Consider the following 24,704-nt stretch of genomic DNA (forward strand, 5'->3'; position numbering starts at 1 on the left):
GCCATAAGGTTTGGGGCCTTTTCTGGGCCTTAGGCAGTTTGCCTTTATGGATCCCTTCTTCGTAAACACACACACCCATACAAGGGCACCCATACACATACATGAATTTGTTGCTATATTGACATAAAGATTGATATTTTAACATTATGTATTTTAAACATTTTTTGACATAAATGTTCATTTTCTTCTTCTGGTTTTAAAAGAAAACATTTCTAAAAGTACTGTGGGCCTGAAACTCTGTTTCCTAGTACCTAATGTGGAAGTCAGGACTGTTTTCTGGTGGGGGCAGAATTCATTTCCCTCAAGAGACTTTGCCACGAAACGAGGAGAAGGATTTTCTGTCCTGTGGATCACTGTGATCTTTGAGAGCATAGTATTAGAGGTAACAATGAGGCAGCTGGACACAGTTATACACAATCCTATCAACATCATACTACTTGTACAGATAAATAAAGAGATAAATTATAATATTAGTGCAAACTTTTGGAATATTGATCTCAAAAATCATTATTTTCTATTTATTTCAGTCAGCTCCACACAAACAGATACGATTCACAGTTAGATGTCCTTGTTATTGTCCTAAGGTCCCAGGAGCGTGTGAACCTCTTTGTGCTGCAGTCTTGGTTGCCGCCATCATGAATTCTTAGGCAATGAGGATTTTTGGTTCCTAATGCCATCACAGTTCTTCCCAGAGGGCACAGTGCTAAAGAATCTGCCTGCCAATGCAGGAGATGTAAGAGATGCAGGTTCAGTCCCTGGGTTGGGAAGATTCACTGGAGGAGGGCATGGCAACCCACTCTGGTATTCTTGCCAGGAGGATCCCAGGGACAGAGGAGCCTGGCGGGCTACAGTCCACGGGGTCGCAAAGAGTCAGCCTCTGCGACTGAGCACACACGCACACACACCATCACAAAATGGAGTTTGTAGTTGCAAAGAACCTCTTATTTATGACTCTGTGGCTACATATTATGGAGTCCAGTAAAATAATTTTGATTCTTTGCATAATTTTCAAATATTTACTTAATTGAAAAGAAGAGGGCCTTGCAGTTGCTATGAGGTTCTTCACTGGGCCCTGGGGATGTATTGTTGGTAAGTGTTAAGAGCTGAATACTAAGTCTATGAATGTAAAGTGGGTTCTAAAGATTTTGTGAAGGTAGCTAGGTTTTCAGACCTGCTGAAATCCTTGTCTCTTATTTTCTGTGAAGCTAGACTGTGGCTTTACTTACATGGAAGTAATAGAAGCACATTTTGATTATTAAATATTTCTAAAACTTCAAACACCACCAAACTGCAGTTCAGGAAATAGATTCTCATTATTCAAGTGAGTTTCCCCCTTCCTCTCTCACTTCTGGAAAATGAACTCCTTTTTAGTGGAGCAGGCCCTCCCGGCAGAGCTGAGCTTGGAGAGAACTTCGCATACTCACTGCAGGCAGAAGATATTTCATCTTTGGATATTCAGTAGAGATCGACATTTTTTTATTAACTTCTTTTTTATTACATTGATTGTCTTAGCACTTTTTTCTGTCCATTTTTTTTTTAACGATAAAGATGGCTTTGTGCCTTCACATAGATGCATTCAGGATTCAGAATGGAACTTTATTTTACTGAGGCATTCTTAGCAGGCAGTCATGATTCAGTTATGTTCAAAAGACTACTCTAAGATTGGATTTTTAAATGTCAAAAATATTAGTTATCCTACACTCGTGTTTCTACTGGACAGGAAGACCTGTTCATTTAAGAATAATTCTAAATGAAGAAACTGTTACAGTACCTGAAGAAAGGCACTTTTTTTCTGCCCTAGAAGGAAAAAATGGCAGGCTATATATCAGGAAATTATAATAAAAAAAATCTTGAAGTCTGTGCTCCAATTATCATAATAAAAAGGTTTCTAACATATTAATCTTCCTAAAAATATAAAATAAAATGGTAAAGAATTTCTCCCTCCAGTAAATATATTGGTAATATATTTTACAAAGTGAAATATACATAGTTTATTAGACATCTAACTACAAAACTAATAAGATAATAAACAGTTAACTAGTCTCTTGTTTGTTACAATTAGTTTTCAAGTAAGTATCTATGGAGGCTAAGAACCGTTCCCTTCTTGGGCTCCCATAGGTCTTTGCACACATATCCATCTATCCTAGTATTTCCCATACCACATTCTAATCTGACACTGTATTATGATCAGCAGGTTATAATCCACCACCTCAATAAGCTTCTGGCTGCTCATTTGTAAAGTAGGAATAATGACACCAATCTCAGGCTTGTTATAAGGACTTAATTAGGGACTGTATATAAATCACCTGCTACATAAAGGCTCTCAGTTCATCCCAGACATTGCTACATTGTTAGACTATAATATAACAAATGCAAAATTAAATACCTGGGCAAGGTTCAGGGGAACAATTAAGAAGAATGAGGCTCTAGCAGCGTGGGTTTTTTATGGGGGTGGTGAGAAGTGTTTGGGTCTCAGAGAAGTCCATTTTAGCACAATTGCATATTTGTTTTTATATAACTGAGCCACCTGAAACTGAGAGCTGGATCACATTATTCGACTTTGAGTCCTAGGTATCTATCACTTTTATCTGGCGTGAGCTCCAGGACGCAAGTAGTAGCTATCCAAGTAATGCACTTTGAAATTATGAAGTCACTAATCCAAACGGAGGCAATAGCAAGCTTTCTTCACAGAAGCCAGTAACAAATAACATTGTGCTGAAATTGGACTTGGTTTTAAAACTGGGCTAATTGACTAACACTCTGACCTTGGGCCAATTGCTTGGTCTTGCAAAGATTCGATTTCCTCATTTGAAAAGCCGAAATAATATTATCCACGTTCTGGAGTTGTGGCAAGGACTAATGTTTAAGGGGACTAATTTGTAAAAAAAAAGATGTAGCATGGTGCCAATATTTAGAGCTTGATAACTCCTAGCTTTCATTACTACTGTTATATGTTTTTTGAACTCCTGTTACGTGCTTATTATTTTTAGGTACTATGTGGGCTGTCAAAGCTGCAGTCACCTGTCCACTCATTCATTCAACACACCTACCAAGGACTGTAATGTGCCAGACTCAGGGGCTGCAGCCATGAACCAGAGGGGCAGGATCCTGCTCTCATGGCGCTTACCTGAGGACAGATGGGCGGAGAGTACGATAAACGAATAAGCAACAAGCGACACGGATTTGCAGTGAAGTAGAGAAGACTAAGGCGGTGGATGTTACCACGGGCACTGTGGTTAGTTATGAAGACATTCTGAAGGCCGTGGCATTTCAAAAAGCTCTAAGGAAAGATCCAGGGAAGGACATTCCAGGCAGAGGAAAAGTAAGTATAAAGGCCCTGATCAAGGACATTTCCAGAGCAGAGACGCTTGTGACGAGAGCATTGTGACTGAGGAAGAGAGACCGGGAGGGGAGTCGGGGCAGGCAGGGACAGCTGCCTGTGGAGTGTTAGCCGCCCGCTCCCCGGGAGAGACTTTATGCAGCGGCACAGGGAAGCCGCCTGGAGGCTGGAAGCAAGGGAACGGTGCAAACTGCAGTGACGTGATGCTCTTCAGAACCAGCGGGAGTTCCAAGATCATCTCGTTTGGTTATTTTTTATGGATGAGGAAACTGATAGAGGTTCCCAGAACGTACTGACGGATCCCTCACTATCCCTCACTTCCTTGCCTGGGACCATCTGACAGTGACTTTTCACAAAAAGCTTTAAGCTCCTTTTCCTGACCCATGATTGACCCATTTTAGTCCTGGCTCTGGCTTTCCCCTTGGTCTTTGGGTCTCTTGACATTCTTCCGCAAGGGGATAGGAGGAGTGGCCAAGAGCCCGGGTCTCCTGATTTGAATTGAGTTTTCCAAATCCAAAGTCAGCTTCTACTCAAAGGCTGTGAAAGTGAAAGTCACTCAGTCGTGTCTGACTCTTTGTGACCCCACGGACTATACAGTCCATGGAATTCTCCAGGCCAGAATCCTGGAGTGGGTAGCCTTTCCCTTCTCCAGGGGATCTTCCCAACCCAGGGGTCGAACCCAGGTCTTCTGCACTGCAGGGGGACCCTTTACCAGCTGAGCCACAAGGGAAGCCCTCAAAGGCTACTCAAAGGTAAATCCAAACTTTACCCTCTACTCCACCTTGGATGATTTATATATTCCACCTCCTCAAGTCTGTTTCTGCGTCCAGAATGTATTAAGAGTACCTAGGGTTGTGGGAGTGTTAGATGAGCTAATTCGTGTGATATAGGCATGTAAGCTAGCATGACGCCTGGTGTTGTTAGCAGTTCCTTTAAGATTCTCCTTAGTGCGGCAGAGAGGCATAGACCCGTGCAGTGGGGGTAAACCTCGTGAGAAAACGGACCCGAGTCCAGACTCCGGCTCTGTCACTCAGGTGCCATGTCACCATCACCCTGAGTGAGCTTCAGGATCCTTCTGAACTTTACTTATTTTATTTGTAGATTAGTGAGAAATTCTGCTTCTGAAGCATTAGGATGAAAACTGACCTCTGGAAGACAGCATAATATGGTTCTGGAACATTTTCTTTATTGAATAAATGGTTTAATTGTTATTACAGGACTTCCCATTGTAAAATCATGAATTGGTTCTTCTGTTTCTCTACCTTGGATGAAAAAGCCCACATTTAGTTAAGGAATACTTTTGGAGTTCCTTCTCTTATAGGGAAAAAAAACAGACAAACAAAACACAGTTTTGGAAATCTGATAATGCTGCAAGCACGATTCTGAGGACTTTACATAGCCCTGAGGCAGCGATGTAGCTCAGTCTGCCCCAGGTTGTCCCAGAACGGTGTGGGTATTTAGCCATCTGCTGTGCAGCCTCACGGGGTTACAGTAACAGTGCATTCAGATTATGCATGAGGTGCTACTCTGTCAAGGGCTTCCCCAGTGGCTCAGCGGTAAAGAATCTGCCTGCAACGCAGGAGCCGCAGGAGCTGCGGGTTCGATCCCTGAGTCTGGAAGATCTAGAGGAGGACATGGCAATGCACTCCAGGATTCTTGCCTGGAGAATCCCGAGGACAGAGGAGCCTGGTGGGCTGCAGTCCACGGGGTCTCAAAGAGTCAGACAGGACTGAAGCAACTTAGCACACACGCGCTACTCTGTAGAACAAAGTTACAGCGACATATTGGTCATTTTTAGGGTTTTCTGCCAAGACCCCTCTAATCACTGATGTGGCAGGAGACAGCACCAAGTATACGTCTAATAGGGCTTCCCTTGTGACTCAGCTGGTAAAGAATCTGCCTGCAATGCGGGAGACCTGGGTTCAACCCCTGGGTTGGGAAGATCCCCTGGAGGAGGGCATGGCAACCCTCTCCAGTGTTCTTGCCTGGAGGATCCCAGGGACAGAGGAGCCTGGCGGGCTGCAGACCTCGTGGTTGCAAAGAGTCAGACTCAACAGTGTGACTAAGCCCAGCATAGCACACGTCTGATAAACGGATGAGTTCAGCTTCCCTTAGGAAACTTCTCTGCAGACTTGGAAAGCGTTAGTTCCTAAAAGTGTCTTTTTCTTTCACCATAACCTAGTAACATCACAACTTTTCCTTATAACTAAGTCCATTTAGTTTTTAAAAGTAGTTGGTAAATTCAAATATTGTTTCAATCAACCAGAACTGGAATGGAAGTATTTGGTGGGATAATTACACTGGAAATGTAAATTACATATTTAAAACATTTGATGTTCCATGGTGTCTGCCGCACGGGATACTGTGACGTACTCAGTAAAAGTCCGCCTCTCCTTAGAACTGTGGTCGGGGGCGAGAGACATCTGTGTCTGGAGACATCTTGGTTGTCACCACTGGTGGGGGCCAGTGTGCTACTGGCCCCCAGGACTGCTGTAAAACACCCCATCATTCACAGAGCAGCTCCCTGTAACAAAAATTACTCAGTCCCAAATGTTAACAGGACCCTGATCATGAAACCCTGCCTTAAGAGTATCCGTAAGGTGATGCTTTTGTAAAAATTATGTATGGGTCCAGCAACACATGAGCCCGGGGACTGTTCTTTGCCCACAATATGCCCTCACTCATTTTTGTTGGTTGGATTGGGCAGAAAACGTAAAATCTCACCGCTGTACCTTCCAAAATTTGTCTGTCCACTTTGCTTCAGCGTATCTCCAATAACGTGTCTCCTACCTGAACTGTGATAGTTAGTATATGTTAGTAGTAACTTCATCACATGATTCAGCTTCTCATTTGCTTATTAATCACCACCTTGTTTGGGGAATTTTTGACTTCCTTTTAGAAGCAAGAACAATTTTTCCATACAAGGGGAATTATCGGCATGACAAGTAATTTTTTCCCCCTTACCAAGGGCAAGAGTCAGGATTCACTGTTAAACATTCTTCCCCACCCCGAATGGTAAAGTTGAATGTATACTTTTAATGACTTTGTTGCTGCTGTTGTTAGGTTGTTGTTTAGGGTGCCCTCGGGTGTCTCCATGTAAGTATGTTTTTTCTGCCAAAGAGAACCTAGCTTTTACCCCTCCTTGTAAAAGCAGGAGTAAATCACCGTATGCTTCTGGGGCCCCACTCACGCCAGAGTAGCCCATGGAAGGCTTGTTGGGGTTCATTCGCTCAGTCGTGCCTGGCTCTGCGACTCCATCGACTGCAGCCCGCCAGGCCTCCCCGGAAGGCCTCGATCCAGGTCAATCTGGTTTTCTGAAAACTGTCTTAAGAGTATACAGATGGGAAGAGGGCATTTTTATTACCCTAAGAAATATATGGATAGGCCACAGGACACAGAAATGGTTACATTTTATAACCCCGTAGTTTGTTAATTTTTTACTTATCCGGGTTAACTCTAAAGAGAAATTAAGTCTATTTTATGCAAGGAAAGATATCTTGAAAGTTTTAGACTGCTAAGTGAGGATTTGGGGATAGGAGACAAGCAGTCTATAACCTGAAAATTCCGCGCCTGACGTTGAATCTCCACGGCACTTTCTTTATACTTTGTTGTTTCATATTATTTATGCGTGTTTGCTTTACCACTTCACCAAAATCGTCTCTGTTTTACAGGCCACGGCATTTTCAGTTACTCTGTACAAACCACCTCTGTTTCAGCGCCTCCCCATCTCTGTTTCCTTCCTCTTGTTTTCCTCCCCTTCTTCCTCTCCCTTCTTCTTTCTCTCTGTTTCTCTTCCACGTGAGCAGGGAACGTCACATACACTTGGATGGATACATTTCTGTACGTTAATATTTTAAGGGAAAAAAGGAACGAGGTAGCCAACATCCTCTGATGTGATGGGATGTCTTTTTCTTTCCTCTCTTCCTTGTCTTTTCCTTTGTCATCTTTGATGATGCTGAAAGAGTTTATAATCAAGTAAAAAAAAAAATAAAAAACAACCAACCCAAGGTCAAAACTGGTCAGTCGAAACCGCATGCCACACTCCTCACAAGCCGCAGCAGGGCCTGTTTGCCCTGTTTTTCTGACACCTGTGATGGCTGTCCCTTCTGCCTTCAGCTCGCCCTCACTCTCCCGACGGTGAATGCAGCAGGTGCCCCGGGAGGTGCGGAGTTATGGATCAGAGAGCAGCTGACGGGCAGGCAGGGGTCAGCCTGCGCTGAGCCTGCTCGTGCGAGGCTCCCGACCAGCCGCTTCACGAGCGGTGTGCACACGTGTGGGCGCACGTGAGCAGGGAAAAAACACAAGAATGCTTCTCTTCATGGTGATTCTTTCGCCCCCTGAAAATTCCCACTTTACTTATATTTTATGGCATATACGGTAGTATAATGCTGTGAGTATAAAGTTTATTTTTAGAAATTCCGTATCGGTGGTTCGTGTTCTAAAACCGGGTCCTTGTGGCTACGTCAGCCAGAGAGTCTGGAGTCACTGTTGGCCCGGGTGCCCCGGGGCCGGGCTCCGCAGGCTGGCTCTGCCCCTGGTTCTGCTATCCCCCGCTTTCTCCAGTGACGCTGATATCACTATTTACCACGTATTCTGTGCCCAGTGTGCTGGGCACCTTGGCCATGCCCGATAAGGCCCTCCCCTCAGCAGTCACAGCCGCGTTTGGCGTGGTTTCTCGAGTCATGTCTGAAGGTTTGTTCCTTCCTTCCATTTTTTCCCTCCTCTGTGATGCTTCCAGGCAGCTCCTCAACTACTTCTGTATCTTTCATTCTCGACACGTAGCTGCTTTCGGAAAGCATGAAATCCTTTAAAGAAAAAGGTTGTTTAGTCACTTGTGTATACTTTCAAAATTGCACATCAGAGGACTTCCCTGGTGGTACAGTGGCTGGGACTTCACCTTCCAGTGTTGCAGGGAGGGGTGGGAAGGTGGGTATGGGTTTGATTCCTGGTCGAGGAGCTGGGATCCCACGTGCTTCCCAGCCAAAAAGCCAAAGCGTGAACAGAGGCAATGCTGTAACAAATTCAACAGAGACTTTAGAAAGCAATCCACATTAAAAAAAAAGTCTCTAGAAAAATAAAATTATACGTCAAATATTGAGTACTTCTGTCCAGCCAAAACCACTCCATTCTTAGCAAGCTCAAACTTTCTTCTTTGCTCCTTATGCTTATTTCATAATTCCTCTGAAACTCCCCAGCCCTCTTGGGGCCTAATCAATGTTTCATGTCAATTAAGCTGCTAAGGGCAAGAGGCTTAGTACACCTCACAATCTTGACAACAGGCCTTCTGTTAGAGAAAATAAACTGAAAGAAATAAATCAGAGCTCTGATGAAATATGATTAAAATACTTCTTTAAATAAAAAAAAAATTATAGAGGCAACCAGAGATTTACACTTTAAGTAACAAATTCAGCTGCCCAATACCATTTCTCATTCCCTCCCCAACCATCAAGAGATAACTTGAGTTTGATTGCTGGTAAATTTACGGTCTGGGTAAACTTTTTTTTTTCAAATACTCCACTATACTGAAAAGTAAGCTCCAAGTAGTAACTAGAAGTGTGTGAGGACATATAGGGTGTCTGTGTTGTTTATGGAGGGCAGGACATTTACAAATTCGCTTGGGGTGGGGCAGACTGTGTCAGTTGAAAATGTTTATTGAATTTTCAAAATTATCACACTTGGGTCATTGCTGGCCACACCACAAGCATCTGAGTTAAAGAATTATCTTTATAATGTGTGTGGAATTGCTGTGAGCACAAAGGTGAAGGAAAAGGAGAACTAAAAATCACAAATAGGAAAATAAAGGCAAATTTATATAAGTTCAAGCCCTAGCATGAACTGTGCCAATTCGTATCGCCAGAGTCCAGAGTCACAGGCTCATTGCCAGCTACGTTCAAACTGCATATGAGAAGCATGGGCGCTAAGAGATAAACGTTCTGGTAGAGAATCTCTTTTTATATCTCCTAAAATATGTCTCTTCTCTGCCCAGTTGAATTTGCAGATGATGAGGTTTGGGTATACATAAACAGCTGTCTCTGCCCCCCACCCTCTATGCAGACTCGCCTGGGCGGCAGCAGAAACCACTCTCTTATCCAGAGCCCCTCGAGATGTCACTCCCTGCTCCTCCGAGGATAAGCACCGAGCTCCTGCCAGCTCGTGGACTTGGACCGGCATGCACTGTTTTTGGATTCCCGCTGCCTCCTCCATCCTGTCCATCTGTCCATCTGTCCATCCATTCACTCCTCCTTTTATCCAACAGATAATTCTCAGGCTCTAAGATCCACACAACTGTGCTAAGTACTGGGGCCTCTGCAGTATCACAAGACAAAGTCCTTACCCTCCTAAAACCTCTTTGCCCAGACTGGTCATCACACAAACACACATCTGCACACACACACGGACTTACGTTACAGATAGAATTGACAAGTTGGCTTGTTAATTTTTAAAATTAATTCCTGGTGCCAGAACCCGAGCCCTAAGCCGTCGCTGGACTGGAGTTTCCTCATTGCTAAACTTTCTGACTGCACCTTTTCCTGCTTGGTTCTCAGTCCTTTCCTGGGCTGGAACCCGCCCGTCTATCTTCTCTGCTTGGCTTGTACGATCTCCCCGCCCAGGACAGGTCCCTGCTCTGGGGCCTTGTGTCCCAGTAAACTAATCTCACACACAGGAGCGAGAAGGGCGAATTCTTTAAGCCCAGGTTGCCTGGTGTTTTCAAGCACTTCCACTTGTAATATACTTTCAAGGGATTCAAGTGCCCTTGGGGGAATGACTTCCCTTGAACAAACGTGTTTGGAACCAACCAAATTTCACTTGAGTTGAGGGAGTATGGTAGAGATATATGGACATGCTTAAACATTTGAGGACCAAAATATTTTTCCTGAGCTTCCAAGGCTGCGTTACCTGGGAATAACTTAAATACAAGGGAGAATCTGATTCCTTGTTTACGGCACACAGTTGATTCTCACCTGGCTAAAATTAGCTTTTAAATCGCTGGGTTCTACGCTGCTGCAGTGCACCGGTCCCCAGTGAATGCACGGCTGCTCTCCCTCTTACCCTGCTGTTACCTGTGATTATCTGCCCGGCCAAGCTGTCAGGTGGCTGCCATTAAATGCCTTCAAATCTAAAGGACTTAATTGACTCTCTCGTCATCTCCCAGATCCCGGATTTCATGCCTTGACTGTTTTATTTCCTTCCGTACGATTGGAACTGAGTTGCCTCCCACTGGATGGATGACTTGTGCACCTCATTCAGGATTCTGACTTTATGTCATGCCCAGACAAGCCCCAGATTAATTTCATGGCAAGAGATTTCCATACTTACCATGAGGATAGATTTTCCACTTTAAGGAGCTCTCCAAGGGACTCTATTCTGCCAACATTGCTAAGTCAGCAAAACAGAATGGCCATCACGATTTCCCACCTGTCTATTTTGGTTTAGTCTTTGAATGTTTTGCTAATCATACGTGTTCTCAGAAGCTCAGGTGCAGAGATTCAGAATAGAATTTCCTCCAGAAACATTTTCTGATCCTTCTCCAAATCACTGCTTCTAGCTTTGTGCTTGTTTTCAGTGTGGCCACAGCTTGTTTTTCCTGCTGAAAAGTATGTGACATGAGTTACCACCCTTGTTTTCAAATAGCATTTTCCCTAATGCCAAGCACAGAGGAAACTCATTAGGGGAGCTCACTATGGTAACTCCCAAGTATCATCTGAATTCTAAGATATGGATTCATGACCTTACATAAAGAAAGAAGTGTGACTTTAGGTATTGAAGAAGTCATTAGAAATTTTTACTGGTTGAAGTAAAATTAACTCTCAGAAGATAATGGTTAATCTTAAGTCACTTTAGTTGTGTCTGACTCTTTGCGACCCCATGGACTGGAGCCCACTCAGGCTCCTTTGTCCATGGGATTGTCCAGGCAAGAATACTGCAGTGGGTTGCCATTTCCTTCTCCAGGGGATCTTCCCGACCCAGGGATCAAACCCACATTGCCTGTGTCTCTTGCACTGTAGGCAGATTGATTCTCTACCTGCTGAGCCGTGAGAGAAGCCTGGCTTCACATTTGGCTCTGAAAATTCTCAGAACTCTGTAAGACTCTCACCATCTTTTCTGTTGCTGATAGGTATTGATGGTTAATGCTGAACATTTGAGAAAAGGAGATAGGGTGTTCAGGATTTAAAAATAAAAACCCTTATTGCTCTACAAATGGCATTTCATTTGTCATTTTTGTCATTATTTCGCTGCCATCTAGTGACCCAAGTGAAATTTTTAAATATGTTGCTGCCATCTAGTGATCAAAATGAAAATAACATGCAAATGATCTTGCCTTCTTATTTGCATTTTAAGTCTTAAGTGCTATCTTGTTGAAGTTGTTTAACCCCTAAGTCATGTCTGACTCTTTACTACTATGTGGACTGTATCTTGCCAGGATCCTCTGTCCATGGGATTTCCCAGGCAAGTATACTGGAGAGGGTTGCCATTTCCTTTCTTCAGCAGATCTTTCCGACCCAAAGATCAAACTCATGTCTTCTGTTTGGCAGGCGGATTCTTTACCACTGAGCTACCTAGTTAGGCATCATTTTTAAAAAATCACTAAATATTCATATACTGAATCCAAAATTCTAAAAAAATAACATCTGCAGTTGTTTTTTCTTCTCATTTATTCTTTCTCTGCTAAAATAATGTATTTTGCTCAGGTCCATAGTCCATTTAATTTGATATTGAAATATTAAATAAGCAGGTTTTAGAGGAGAAACTAAAATCTAATTAATTTTATTTATGTGTGGTGTCTGATGTGGTTTTGGATCGTATGTTTACAACAATTTTATTTGCACCTATTCTTATTTGAGTAACATACTAATTTTTCATATCTATCCAAGCTTGTTTATAGTTGGTCGATTTCACCCATATTTATTGAATTATATAAATGATTATAGTTAGACACTGAAATCTGCCATTTTACATGTTCTGTGTAGAATTCTTTCCATTCATCTACGTAAATATGTACCGATTGCACGTACAGAATTCTGAATCAGTGGTCCTGAATAGTTATTTACCTCTTCATAAATGTATTCTGTCTCCCCAGTAAATGGGTGGGAATTATATTTGCAGCCTTAAAAGGTAACAAGGCCCTATATTCAGTAAATTCTTAATGACGATGCTCCACTCAAAAGACTTTCAAGGTTGTCATCATCTGACTATTATAACACCCTTCCTTCAACTTAGTTTCTGCCCTTTGTTGAAGTTTTAAAATATCTGAAATGATTATATCCTCAAGAACAAGAGTTGGCAGATGTGAAATATTTTCACCACAGTAGCTCCTAGCCAAGTCGCCTCTGTAGGCTGTGTATGCCTAAAACGTCTTTGTTTGGAAGCCTGTCCGTTATCAGAAAAAAATGATCCTCCCACTGAGTACAGAGTACAAGTGTGGTTTCAAAATCTAGTGGACATTTATAGTAACTCAGCACTTTTGAGTTGCAGGCAGAAGTTGAGAGGAAGTTTTAAGTTGAGTAACAATTGTGATCATTGGCAATGACTTGGATGAGGAGTGGGGAATACATATTCTACTAGAAAGCTACGACCTAAAGCTAAAGAGATCACTTTCCAAGAAGACCTAAACTAAATGAAATGAAGAAAAAAATAGTATTAATCTTCATCCTGTGTTGTTCAAGAAGCTAAGTTGTCCTGGGTTTATCTATATCCATGACATTCTTTATTCACCAAATATTTGCTGAGGGCTTATTAAGTGCCAGACACTGTACTAGGCAAAAAAGGGGGGAATGTCAGCGTATGAGATTCAAGTCTATGCCATCAGGGAGCTGGTGGTCTAGGGAGATACCTTTCCTTGATTAAATATTTTCCCTTAACACCGTTGCAGCTTTGTCCAGGCCATCCCTCAATAAGCGCCACTGTAACTGGAATTAAGTCCTACGCTCCTCCACCACATAGTGTTTTTGCAGAGCTCCCAGCATTACCAACTAAGTACCCTGAGAGAATCAGCTTGTGTATTACCACTAATTGATGAAAACTCCACACCTCCTAATTTCAAGGGATTTAATTAACACACCCAGTTTGTACTGACCAACCTGGGTTTCCTTCACCCAAGTGGTAATCTATTAAATAACGGTTAGCCTCCCAGGACTCTGTCACGTGACTTGACTTCCAGCTTTGCAGGACTCTCCTGACCCAATGCCATTCTCATTCCTTAGGGGAATTCAATTACTGCTGCCATTTTCAAAAGTAAGTTAACAGATTAGCCAGTGACGTGATGAGATTTCATCAAGGCTACTAACGGCAAAATTGGACTTTATGTCTAAAGATATTTCACTTTTGAAGGTCTCAAATGTATGGAGGTTTGCAGTGTCAGACAGACGTCATCTCGATGCACATTTAAAAAATAACGACATAAAGGCTACAGTCTGACTTGATCCCATGCCCCTAAGTTAGCAGCCATGGTACTGATAAGGGCCACCTAACCTAACCAGTCCACGCTGTCAAATTTGTGGCTGCACCCACCTCTTCTGGTCTGCAGTTTCCTTGGAAGGCCCCCAGGAAGTGCATCAGCTGCTCCACGAGGAATGCAATTTCCAGTCAAACTCAGAACGAGTCCCCTCAGTTATGAAAACAAACTCACAAAGCTCCCCCTCCACAAAAAATAGAGCTCTCAAGTATCTGCATTCATGTCTTTATTAGTTTTGAAGATCAGTACAACTGTGTTTACTTCAAGTGCAGTAAACAAGTAAACTGTGTTTACTTCACTCCTGCGAGATCTAGGAATCGTTAATCCCACCCTCATATTGGAAATATCTCAGAGACATTTTTTATGTTAAGAAGCATGCAAAGATAAAAGTAGTAAAATGAAAAATAAATGGCCCTCCTTCAGGTAAAGAAAAACATCAGGATAAAGTCAACTATCTTCATGAAGAAAACATTCAAATAATGGGTCAAATTTTAAAAAAAAATTCCTGGTCAGTGTCTTTTACGTTCATTGATAATCAAAACCAGGCAATCTCTATAGTGGTTTTAAATGTTAATAAGTGATGCACTTCTTATTGGTTTATTTAAATGTTAAAACACATAATCATCTCCATTCTTGATGTTCACAGTCACTTTAATTTCTGCTACAGGATCTTGCAGACCCCTCTATGCCCACACGCAGAAGCACTCACTATGTCTTTAAGATGGATAATGCATCGTAGGAAAAGGGTAAACGGAAGTTCTGTGAACTTCAAGATGACACAGAAATGGTGCCCAGGGGCCACTTTTTCCCTATCTTTACTCTCCTCACCCCGTTTCTTCTTCTTCTCTGAAACCTGGCTAGAAACGCCACTTTTACAGGCAAGCTGATTATCACAGGGGCCAAACGCTCTCACATCAGACCCTGGGAACAGTGGCTCCGATTTCCCGGGGATGGCGTCTCCCATCTGCTCGGCTCTGTGTGGAGACACGGGGGCGGACCTGGAGAGTCAGAAGCACCGAGAGGCGGCGAGGGGCCAAGCTCCGCAGGGTCGGCTTCCTTTCCTGAGGAGGGCGAGCTGCAGCGGCCTCACTTGAAGGAGGCCTTGACGATCCTGCCCTTGATGGGCTGCGGCGGGCGCCAGTTCCTCACCAGGGGCACCGGGGGCTCGTTCTCGGCGCTGGAGTACAGGGTGCGAAGCTTGGCCATCTGCAGGCGGGAGGGGAGGCAGGCGTCACGCCGCGGCCGGCCGAGCGGACGCCGGGCGCGCTGCAGAGATCGCCGCCCGCAAAACCGGTCTCCGGCGTCCGTCCCGAGCTACTGGTTGCTAGTTCCCGAGTAAGAACAACCTCTTTTCGGTTTAAAAAAAAAAACCTTTTTCTTCCTTTTGTAGAGGATCACTAGGCCCTGTCATTAAAACCTTTTCATCTGGAATTCTGAAACAATTATCTTAATCTGATCAATCGGCCTGAAATCTATCCCTTATATAAGAGTAGAAGACGGTGTCAGTGCAAGTAATAAGCTCAACTGGCCTTCACTGCATAAGTTAATGGAGCCAATTTGCATGAACTATAATTTACACGAAGGGAAGCCTAAGCAGAGAGACCAAAGGCATTGGAAAGCTGACAGAGGGGAGGTGGACTCTCAGATGCTACCCTCGGCTGTGTGGTCAAGGGCAAATTACCTCACCTTTCCGAGCATCGGCCTCCTTAGCAGTAAAACGGAAGAACTAGTCGTGTCCGACTCTTGCAACCCATGGACTGTAGCCCGCCAGGCACCTCTGTCTCTGGAACTTTCCAGGCAAGAATACTGGAGTGGGTTGCCATTCCCTTTCCCAGGGATTCTCCCGGCCCAGGGATCGAACCCGGGTCTCCTGCATGGCAGGCAGATTCCTCGCCTTCTGAGCCACCAGGGAAGCCTACACCTCAGGAAGATGTTCAATCTCTTCCCATCCTTTCCCCAAGGCTGTATTTACCATCCCATCTGCTAAACAGTCCTCAGTGTTTGGGGTTCTCCAAGTTAGCAAGGACGATGAGATGGTCGGATGGCATCACCAACTCGATGGACGTGAGTTTGAGTGAGCTCTGGGAGTTGCTGATGGACAGGGAGGCCTGGCCTGCTGCGATCCACAGGATCACAAAGAGTCGGACACAACTGAGCTACTGAACTGAACTGAACTCATATGGATCTGAGCCCTTAAGTGTTTCCAGGGCACATGCTCAGGCATTGTTCAGCACCACAACCATCTTTAACTGTTTTGCATTTTAGCCTGGTACCCTCTGGAAGCTGAGTTTTAGAAAGTTAAACAGGCTGATGGTAACTAACCAGGGCAAACTAGGAAAGCTCCAGCGGTAGAGATTGGGTAAGCATCTATTTAGCAGCTTTATATTTTCAGAGACTTCCACACACACACTGTCTACCCTTCGGCCTTTCCTGGTGGCTCAGCGGGTAAAGAATCTGCCTGCAATGCAGGAGACCTGGGTTCCATCCCTGGGTCGGGAAGATCCCCTGGAGATGGGAAAGGCTACCCACTCCAGGATTCTGGCCTGGAGAATCCCATGGTCAGAGGAGCCTGGCGGGTTACTGTCCATGGGGTCACAAAGAGCCAGACAGGACTGAGCGCCTTTCACACACACAGGCGGACCCCCAGCCCCGCGCCCCCGGCGAGCGCTCACCTGGTCGGAGCTGACCGTGATGGGCTCCTTGAGCAGCAGCCACACGATGCACTCCTCGCAGGGCGGCGTGGTGAAGGAGCCGTGGTAGGTCCAGTAGTCCCGGCAGGCGGGGAACAGGCAGGACGGGTCGAAGTTGTTGAAGGGCGCCTCCTTGCCCTGCGAGAGAGCGCATCACAGCTCGGGGAGGGGGGCAACGGAGAAACAAGCTTGGGGGGAAATCCGTGTCTTTTAGAAATAAAAGGTGTGGGGGGTGGGGGGAGCAGGTGTGCATGACACGACTTTGGCACAGTCATTGTAATGTTCTATTCCTTATCCACTGTCTGTAGGACTATAAATCTACCGTTTCTCAAGAAAAAGGACAAACTCATTCTAAACTAACAGAAATATTTCATAGATATTAGTGCTCTGGTTCCTGATGATATAAAACAGGCTTCTTCTATTTTTATAAAATGTCATCCTCAGAATACTTTACCTAGTGGTAAAACTAAAAGTGATTGACTAGAACAGCTTCAAAGAATTAAAGTGAGTCTGTTAAGTAGAAGAATTTACTGTTAAGATTTAAAATATACAGGTGCAATCCAGGAGAGGAAGGGAAACACTAGGACCCAAACATTTAGTACCTCTGCAAGTGTGTAAGAGAGTGTGTGTGTGTGTGTGTTGGGCAGGGAAACACCACTCAACTTCTCTCTCAAACATTTCATTAAAAATATAATTATCTGACAGGTTGACTATGAGGATTAAACAAGCTTAAGTATGTGAAACTGCTCCAACACCAACAAACCATAAAAATATACAAACAAACATAACAGCATTTGCTTTTATATGCCTGCCTAGCATATTCATCGAACAATTTACTAACAGATTTTGGGTGAAAGAAGCACACTTGAAAAATGTAAAAAGAAAAAATTGACATAACCTGGTTTTATGTTCTAAGAGGGAAGATGATACTTTTTACCTTCGTCTTAATTTTGTCCAGGGCATCAAGGAGCAGCTGGAACTCGCCTTTCTCACGTCCTATCTGTAAAAATAAGAAAGAGAGAAAACTAACAATTATATTTTTCTCTTCTCCATAATTTAGGATTGTCTTAAAAGCTGATTTTAATCCATCCATCTACAACCAGTGTTTCTAAATCTGCCAGAATATATTGCATGAAGCAAAAACATAAGTTTATCCCTCCCCCAAAATTTTAGAGTATGTATTTTCTGAACTAAATTTGGACTCTGGGTCTCTGAAATACAAAACCACAAAATTACATGTTGATTTACATCTATGTCCTTGACCTTCGCTGTGAAGTCATTCTGCTTTTCTTTTTAATATAATTGTAGCTAAGAGGACTCAATGTACGTAAAACTAAACCTGTTGTCTTTCTGCTCAGACCCACTCCATTTCCTGTAGTGGTGTGTTCAAGCACTGAAAAGGACCCAGTGAATTCAGAACATAAAACAAACTAGGTCATTCAAAAAGAAAGAAGCCAGATTTTCACCTCTGGCTTAAAATCTAGATCATGTTACCACTAAATTCATGTGTTAATGACACTAAGTCCTCTCTAAACCGAGGCTGGCTCAGCAACACACACATTCCATGTGCTATCTTAGCCTGGGATCATGTGAGTGGTGGCCGCCCCCCGCTGAGAGGATGTTCAGCCAGGGACCTGGCAGCGCAGTGGTTCCCAACACTGGCTTTTCTGGTTTCCACTGCAATTGACGTGGAGCAGCCGGAAAGGGGAATGAATAAGGCAGCCCTTGCCTTCACTGCTGCTGAAATAAGCTCCTTCAAAGGCTCCATCCCCACTGCCCCAACACACACACACACACACCCTGCACCTTGAGAAAATCTAGAAGGGCTAGGGGGACCGAAGTAGCAAAAGGTACTCTTTTAAGAGAGAACAAAACCTTTTGAGCTGATCTTATCGGAAATATCTTGATTAGTTGAATGAATCCTGAACTTCATTCCTCTCTCCCCTATAAATAAAATGAAGTGAAACCTAAGCATTGATAAGGAACTAAACTTTGAAAAAAATATGCACTCAGTTTTTACCTTACCTTCAGAAAAACACCAACCACAGCTACTCCATCGGGATGCTTCAGAGCACTTGCAAAACTGTTATACTTTGAATTCCAGTGAACCAAATGAAGCTGAAACCATAGAAAAGGGGTTAGGAGGTACATGCCTAAAATAAGGAAATAAGTGTGAAATTATTCACAATAAACCCAACAATTTTACAGTCTAAGATTGCTGAACACTCTCATAGAAGTTGACAGAATTCTAAAAGTTAACATGCAATATTTTGGCAAGACTTTTGATGGTTCAAATAAAAAGTTATGACAGGTAGAATTGGTAAAAACCAAACTGTCGCTAAATCAATTCATAATATTATGTTACCTTTGTATAATATTAGTCCTCTTTCTGACCAAATCAAACACAGAGCTATAAATAGGAATCTGCTAACACTTTAAAGTCACAATTAACTGGGAAGTAGGAGATGAAAAATAAGGGGACAAATTCTTGGATTTTTTCATGCCTCTCTCAGCAACAAGTGCTCTAGAACCAGTTACCTTAATAAGGTTAAGGTGCTTACACATGCACCAGTTAAATTAGTCAAAATTTCCACACTGAGTTATACAGAATGGGAAGAGAATACTGTAGTTCATGGCAGTTTAAAAATACTGTCTTCAGGAACAAAACTGTGTGATACTCCCGTGTGTCAAGACCAAACTGCAAGCCTTGGTCCTATTGGGAAGGAATATACTACATTCCCCCCCTTTTCGGGAAAAGACATCTGAAAGGCATTCTCAATTGATTTATCCTGTCATTGGCTGTCTAGAGGCCTGCAGAGAAGCAGAATGGTCACAGGGAAGTACTCTGGGTCTCTCACAGTTCAGTTGAGCTGTTTTGTTAAGTTGAGTTAAGCTGTCTTATGATTCTGCCTGAGAGAGTGTCCACAAATGGCTCCAAGGTTCCTGGCTATCCTGTTGACCACAGCCTGCCTCTGGAAGAGTCTGGCAGTGCAAATGGAATTATCCTCACCTCCAGGGCATGCGTCGCCCCTTATAGGCTTGGCTTTATACAGAGAGCATGCTGGAGGCTTGTCTTATTTCCTTGTAATATGATGCCTTGATCTGAGCTACAAATCATGCGCTTCCTTTAATGGGTTCTCGGGAACAGAGTATATAGTATCTGCTCATTTTAAATTGTGTGTATCTGTAGCTAGCTAGCTCTCTGCGTGCATAGGTCCACATGTACATATAAAATCACACGTATACCTATACCGACGCACCCCCTTCCTTAAGAGACTAGAGCCTTGGGCATCAGCTAGCATTGCTAAGTGCTATTTTTAAAGCACCACACTCTCATAAAAGAGGAGGCTTAGGGCACTGGGCAGGATGATGAAGCCAATCAGCATGAAGCAGGGCACCAGTCTAGCACCATGGGCTGTGTGACTTTGTTACGTAACCTTCTGACACCTCAGTTTCCTCACCTTGTAGCCCACCCCACAGCATGCCGAGAGGATCACATGGGTTAATACCTGCAGGCACCTAATAAGCATTGACTCCCCTTCTCTTTTCGGTTCCATTCAGAGCCCTGGTTTTTATTAAATTGTTATTATTAAACAGCTATCCACTTTCTAAATATAACCTTGCAAGTCTTCAGGCGTGTGACTAACTCACCTCCACCCTCTTCACTGTCTAACCCAGACTGTCTGGCAGCTTCAGTTTATGCTAAAACTCCTGCAGCTCTTTTCTTAACTACAGGCTTGAAGGACATGCAGTGGATGCTCTTCCGTCGTTATCTTTCAGCTCAGTTCTCGCTGGGTGAGATGCAGAGCGGGTCCCGGCAGGTCCTCTTACCTCTGCTGCGTACTTGACTCCATCCACGCTGTGCTCCGAGCCGTGATCGTCCGAGGAGCCCCAGTGGAGGTGGAACTGGCGGAGCCGGTAGGGCGCAGTGAGAGGACCACCTCTCAGCACTGCGAGCCAGAGAAGCTAGGTCAGCAGGGAGCTCGAACTTCTCTGACACAGCCCTGCTTTAGACAGCTACCTTAGAGCCAAAGCTTGCTGGGCTGGACTGGTGGTGGCATTCCCGAGCACACTGGTCTTCTCTATCTCACAAAGTGAAGCCTTGGGGTGTGTCAAAATACATCCTTTCTCTTCTCTGTCTTTCTGATTTTGTCTGCTTGTTTTGTGATTTTTACATGTCAATTTCACATGCATGAAAATAAAATTAAGCCAGCAGATGGGCAATGAAAACAACTAAACCCTAAAATCAAAATCAAAATTTGTTGTGGGCCGCACTGGGGAGAACAGGACACTTGAGAGCTGGGCAGACTCAGGTTCCAATCCCAACCCCACCCCTTGCGAGTTGTGCGGTCTCAGGCAAGTTGCTAAACTTCTCTGAACCCATTTCTGCATCTTGCCAAAGGTGATAATAATACTAACCTTTCAGAGCTGCTGTGAGGATTAAATGAGATTAAGGACTTTAAACTGCTCATCACAGTGCCTGGCATAGTCATCACTGAGCAAATGTGAATTCTTTCTCTGGGTCTTGCCTCCAACTACACTTTTCTTCAAGACTACAGACAAGAGCTCACACCCACAGCTAATTCAGACTGCGTTTATTCAAATGAGATGGAATGGAAAACTCTGAGGTTTCCCAGGGAATCAATCAATGTTGACCCTTACACGAGACGATTCTCCGTAGTATGAATGTGAGTTTGCTGTCTAAATATCTTGATAGCTTGGCACTTAACTCGCTTTCACTTCATTCAGCCTGGAGAGTGATTTAGAAGTTCAAATATTTTCTAAAGGATATTGGAAACTATACAGAAGCCCTAAAATCAGAATTTACCAATGTAAGCTAAATCAAAATGGAATTCAGAGGACAGCTATTCTAGAAAAGATAGATCAACTGTTGGTGTTGAAATGGCAGACTAAAAGTCATAGGATAGGTCTAAACTGATAGAACGAGACTAGCATGAGCTTGGTCACATAGGAATGAGTGTTTTAATTGCATTTTTTCTGTCCATTTTTCTGTTTGATTAATTGTTCTTTGCACTTTCACCATCCACTAGGAACAGTTATAATTCAGTTATATGAGTTCAGTTTATTAGGATGAATCATATGAAAAGTGTCAATATTCAATCATATTTGCTTACAGAAAGGCTTCTTCATGTGATTCAACCTAAGAGATCCTGTTTAATTTTATTACTTATCCTTCAGAATGGAACTTGATTTAAATGGAGGAAAAAATAACAGATACCAATGAGATAATTATTTAAAGAATATACATTTCTATGATATTCCTTACCTGGAACCTGCTAGTAGGTAGAAATTATCACTTTTACTCTTTAATTACAGGATCACTGAGAATATTCATTCATGTACATCAGTAAGGATAATTTTAACTTTTTTACAAATGTGGTTATAGGAAAAAATATATTGTATATCAAGTACCAAAATGCTAAAGGTAGATTCTTAGCTCATTCACAGAAAATAAAGTACTTCTAATTAGCCTTCTTTTAGTTCACTGATTTGCTTAATGGTTATAGATGAAATAGACTTTTTTTTAAACATGCAACTTTCCATTTTCAGTTCAGTTCTGTTCAGCTCAGTTCAGTCACTCAGTGGCATCCAACTCTTTGCAGCCCCATGGACAAATACAAACCAAAACTCAAGGAGAAATTGTCAGTCCTCAAAAACCCTTACCAAAGTGATTAGTCAGGCGAGCCCCACCGAAGGCCCCGTCTTCTTGCTCATACCATGGGTCTGCTCTCTCCCCGGGATTGGCCCCACCCACACCCCAGGAGAAGAGAGTACCTACTTGTTCCTTGCCATTTCTTACTCTGTAGGATGGAACCTATGCCACATCTGAGAATGGGAGCTTTGCTCTCCACGATGCCATTAGGATGCAAACCCCCCTCAAGCATAGACCATCAGAGTCCAAAGAACACTCCTTTGGACCCATTACCATCACCTCCCTACTAAGCTTCATTTCAGGGGAACACTGCCAACTTTTAGCTTGGGCATGGGGCCATTTTGGAGCAGCCAGGGTGACCAGGGTTAAAGAGTGAGACATTCTACTTCACTGTATAAATATAATCCTTCAGACGAGAGCAAAGTCAAGTGTGTGTCATCTCCATTTTCAGATAAGAAGTGCCCCCTTGTCCCACCAATTCTGTTGCTGTGATAAATCACATTTTTCCAATACAGCCATTGAAAATGTCCTTGTATCTCTACCTAGGTGTCATACTTACTTGACCTGTCGTAAGTATCATCAAACACAACCCTGCAGGTCTTCCCATTATTCAGGATGGTCTTGGCAGAACCTGGGTCATAGGATGCTGTCCATGGCTTCAGGGAAGGGTCGTGATTGATCTCTTTAGTGTTCAGCTCAATGGGCGACTGGTTCTCTCCCTTGGCAATCGGGTAAAGTTCGTGCCAATGGTCAGGACCTAGGAAATCAAATTGAGGGGATTCATTTGTCTGGTGGCGCAATCAAAGTCCTCTCTCTAAGTGACTAAACCAGCCAAATACACGGAGGCTGGACAGTGATTATGAAAAGCTCTTGGATAGCAGATTGGGCAACACAAGGCTTGTTGGTAAAGACCCGTTCATAGTTCGTTAATAGTGTACCTGTAAGGCTATCTTTAACTCTGTGTATTTACCCAAAGCGTCCCTGTATTGGCTCAGATACAGCCTGAAAGACTTATTTTTGAAGTGAACTTCATCGCATGTTTCACCAATGCCCTCTCCTGTCACAGAGCTGGAATCAAACAGCACTGACGCGGAGTGGGTTTCAGAGCATCTCCGTATCCCTTTCCCCACGGGGAGGCAGAAGCTGCAGGCAGAGCAGGCTCAGAGAGGTGAAGAAGAGCTTGCCCAGCCAGTCTCCGCGAGAGGGGGACCCGCAGAAGCGGCGCTGGGTGGGTGGGCTTCTCCGTCAGAGGCACTGAGATCTGGGCACATTACCAGTTCCCGCAGTGGGCATACCAGCGGCCCCAGGAGAGGGCGAGATGAACGCGATCAAGGTGAGCCGGGGCGTGCGGGGCCCTAGGGAAAGGCCCGGGGTGGGCTGGCGGGAGCGCCCCCGACCCCGCGCCCCGCGGGCCGCCGGACACTCACCGTTGTGGTCGGCGTAGCCCCACTCCTTGGCCATGGCGGTGCGCGCCGCTGCCTCCGCTCCGCCGTGCGCGGCCCGCCGGCGCCCCTTTTATGCCGGGCCCCTCATTCTTGCATGGCCTTATTAGGTCAGCGCGGGTGGGGCGGGGGGCTAAAGAGACCAGGGCGGTGCTCGGGAGGCGGGCTGGGGGAAGCCAATGAATTCCGCGGGCTGGACAGCTGTCGGGACGGGGGGAGACGGGCCCCCGCCCCCTGGCCCTGGAAGGGGGGCTCCCTCCCGGGTCCCAAAGAGGCAGGCCCCCCCACCCCAGAGCCGAAGTGCAGAGGCCGGCGCTCTCGGCCCCCCTCCTCCAATCCTCCCCTCGCCCCGCCACTTTTTTTTTTGGGGGGGGGGGGGGGCGCGGTCGTTGCGCTTCGCCTCCAAACTGAAAGCTGCGCCCCGCTGGCTGGCGCTTGCAGCCTCGCTTGGTGGTTGCTTTCAGCGCAGGCTGCCTGTCTGGCTGGCGGGCTGCGGTCTCTGGATGCTTCTGCGGGTTGATTTCACTCCAGCGATCCGGTTACCGTGGCTGGAAAGAACACGTTTGCCTGACCCATGTTTGACTCCTTCGCAGGCAACTTGCAAAATCCTAGGCGCAAAGGATGGGAAGAAGCAGGCAGGAGGGCAGGTTCTCTCAACTCCGTTATCCTTAAGAGAGAGATGCTGCCAGGTCCCCGGAACCAGACGTTTCTTGACCTCGCGGGTCCCCTCGGTCTGCACGACGCCGAGGGCTGGGTCTCGGGGATCTAGTTGAGGACTGGACCCAGGTTACTGCGGAGCAGGAGCCTGGTTCTGATCTACAGACTCCGTGAGCTGTACCTCTGCTCACGAAAAGTCCAGAACATTCTGGAGTGTTGGAGGGCCAGGAACATAAGGGAGTCATATTGTTTAAAATGTATGACCTCATTTGCCAAGACATAGTGAAAGATTGGGAGAAAAGAGAGGGAAAGTTTTCCAGAATTGCTTTGTATTTTTTTTTCTCCCCTTCCCAAATTGTTTTATAGCAGGATGACCCATGCAGAAAGAGAATAGAACTTGTATACACAGTGTGCCCATGTCAAAGACGTATTTTTAAATATCTGGTTG

The 24,704-nt window shown here is 44.5% G+C and overlaps 1 protein-coding gene across 1 annotated transcript; it reads right to left on the minus strand.

Moving 5' to 3' along the window:
- Positions 1-14,006: 14,006 nt before the first annotated feature.
- CA3 (carbonic anhydrase 3) lies at positions 14,007-23,714 on the minus strand. Its single transcript, XM_061123834.1, has 7 exons — positions 23,585-23,714; positions 22,717-22,914; positions 20,315-20,433; positions 18,509-18,601; positions 17,421-17,483; positions 16,466-16,621; positions 14,007-14,999 (listed from the first exon to the last, which is right to left on the minus strand). The coding sequence occupies exons 1-7, from the start codon at positions 23,616-23,618 to the stop codon at positions 14,880-14,882; spliced, it is 783 nt and encodes a 260-aa protein (XP_060979817.1). The 5' UTR covers positions 23,619-23,714; the 3' UTR covers positions 14,007-14,879.
- Positions 23,715-24,704: the final 990 nt, after the last annotated feature.

Source organism: Dama dama, chromosome 21, assembly GCF_033118175.1.
Source record: "Dama dama isolate Ldn47 chromosome 21, ASM3311817v1, whole genome shotgun sequence".
In the NCBI taxonomy this organism is placed as follows: domain Eukaryota; kingdom Metazoa; phylum Chordata; class Mammalia; order Artiodactyla; family Cervidae; genus Dama; species Dama dama.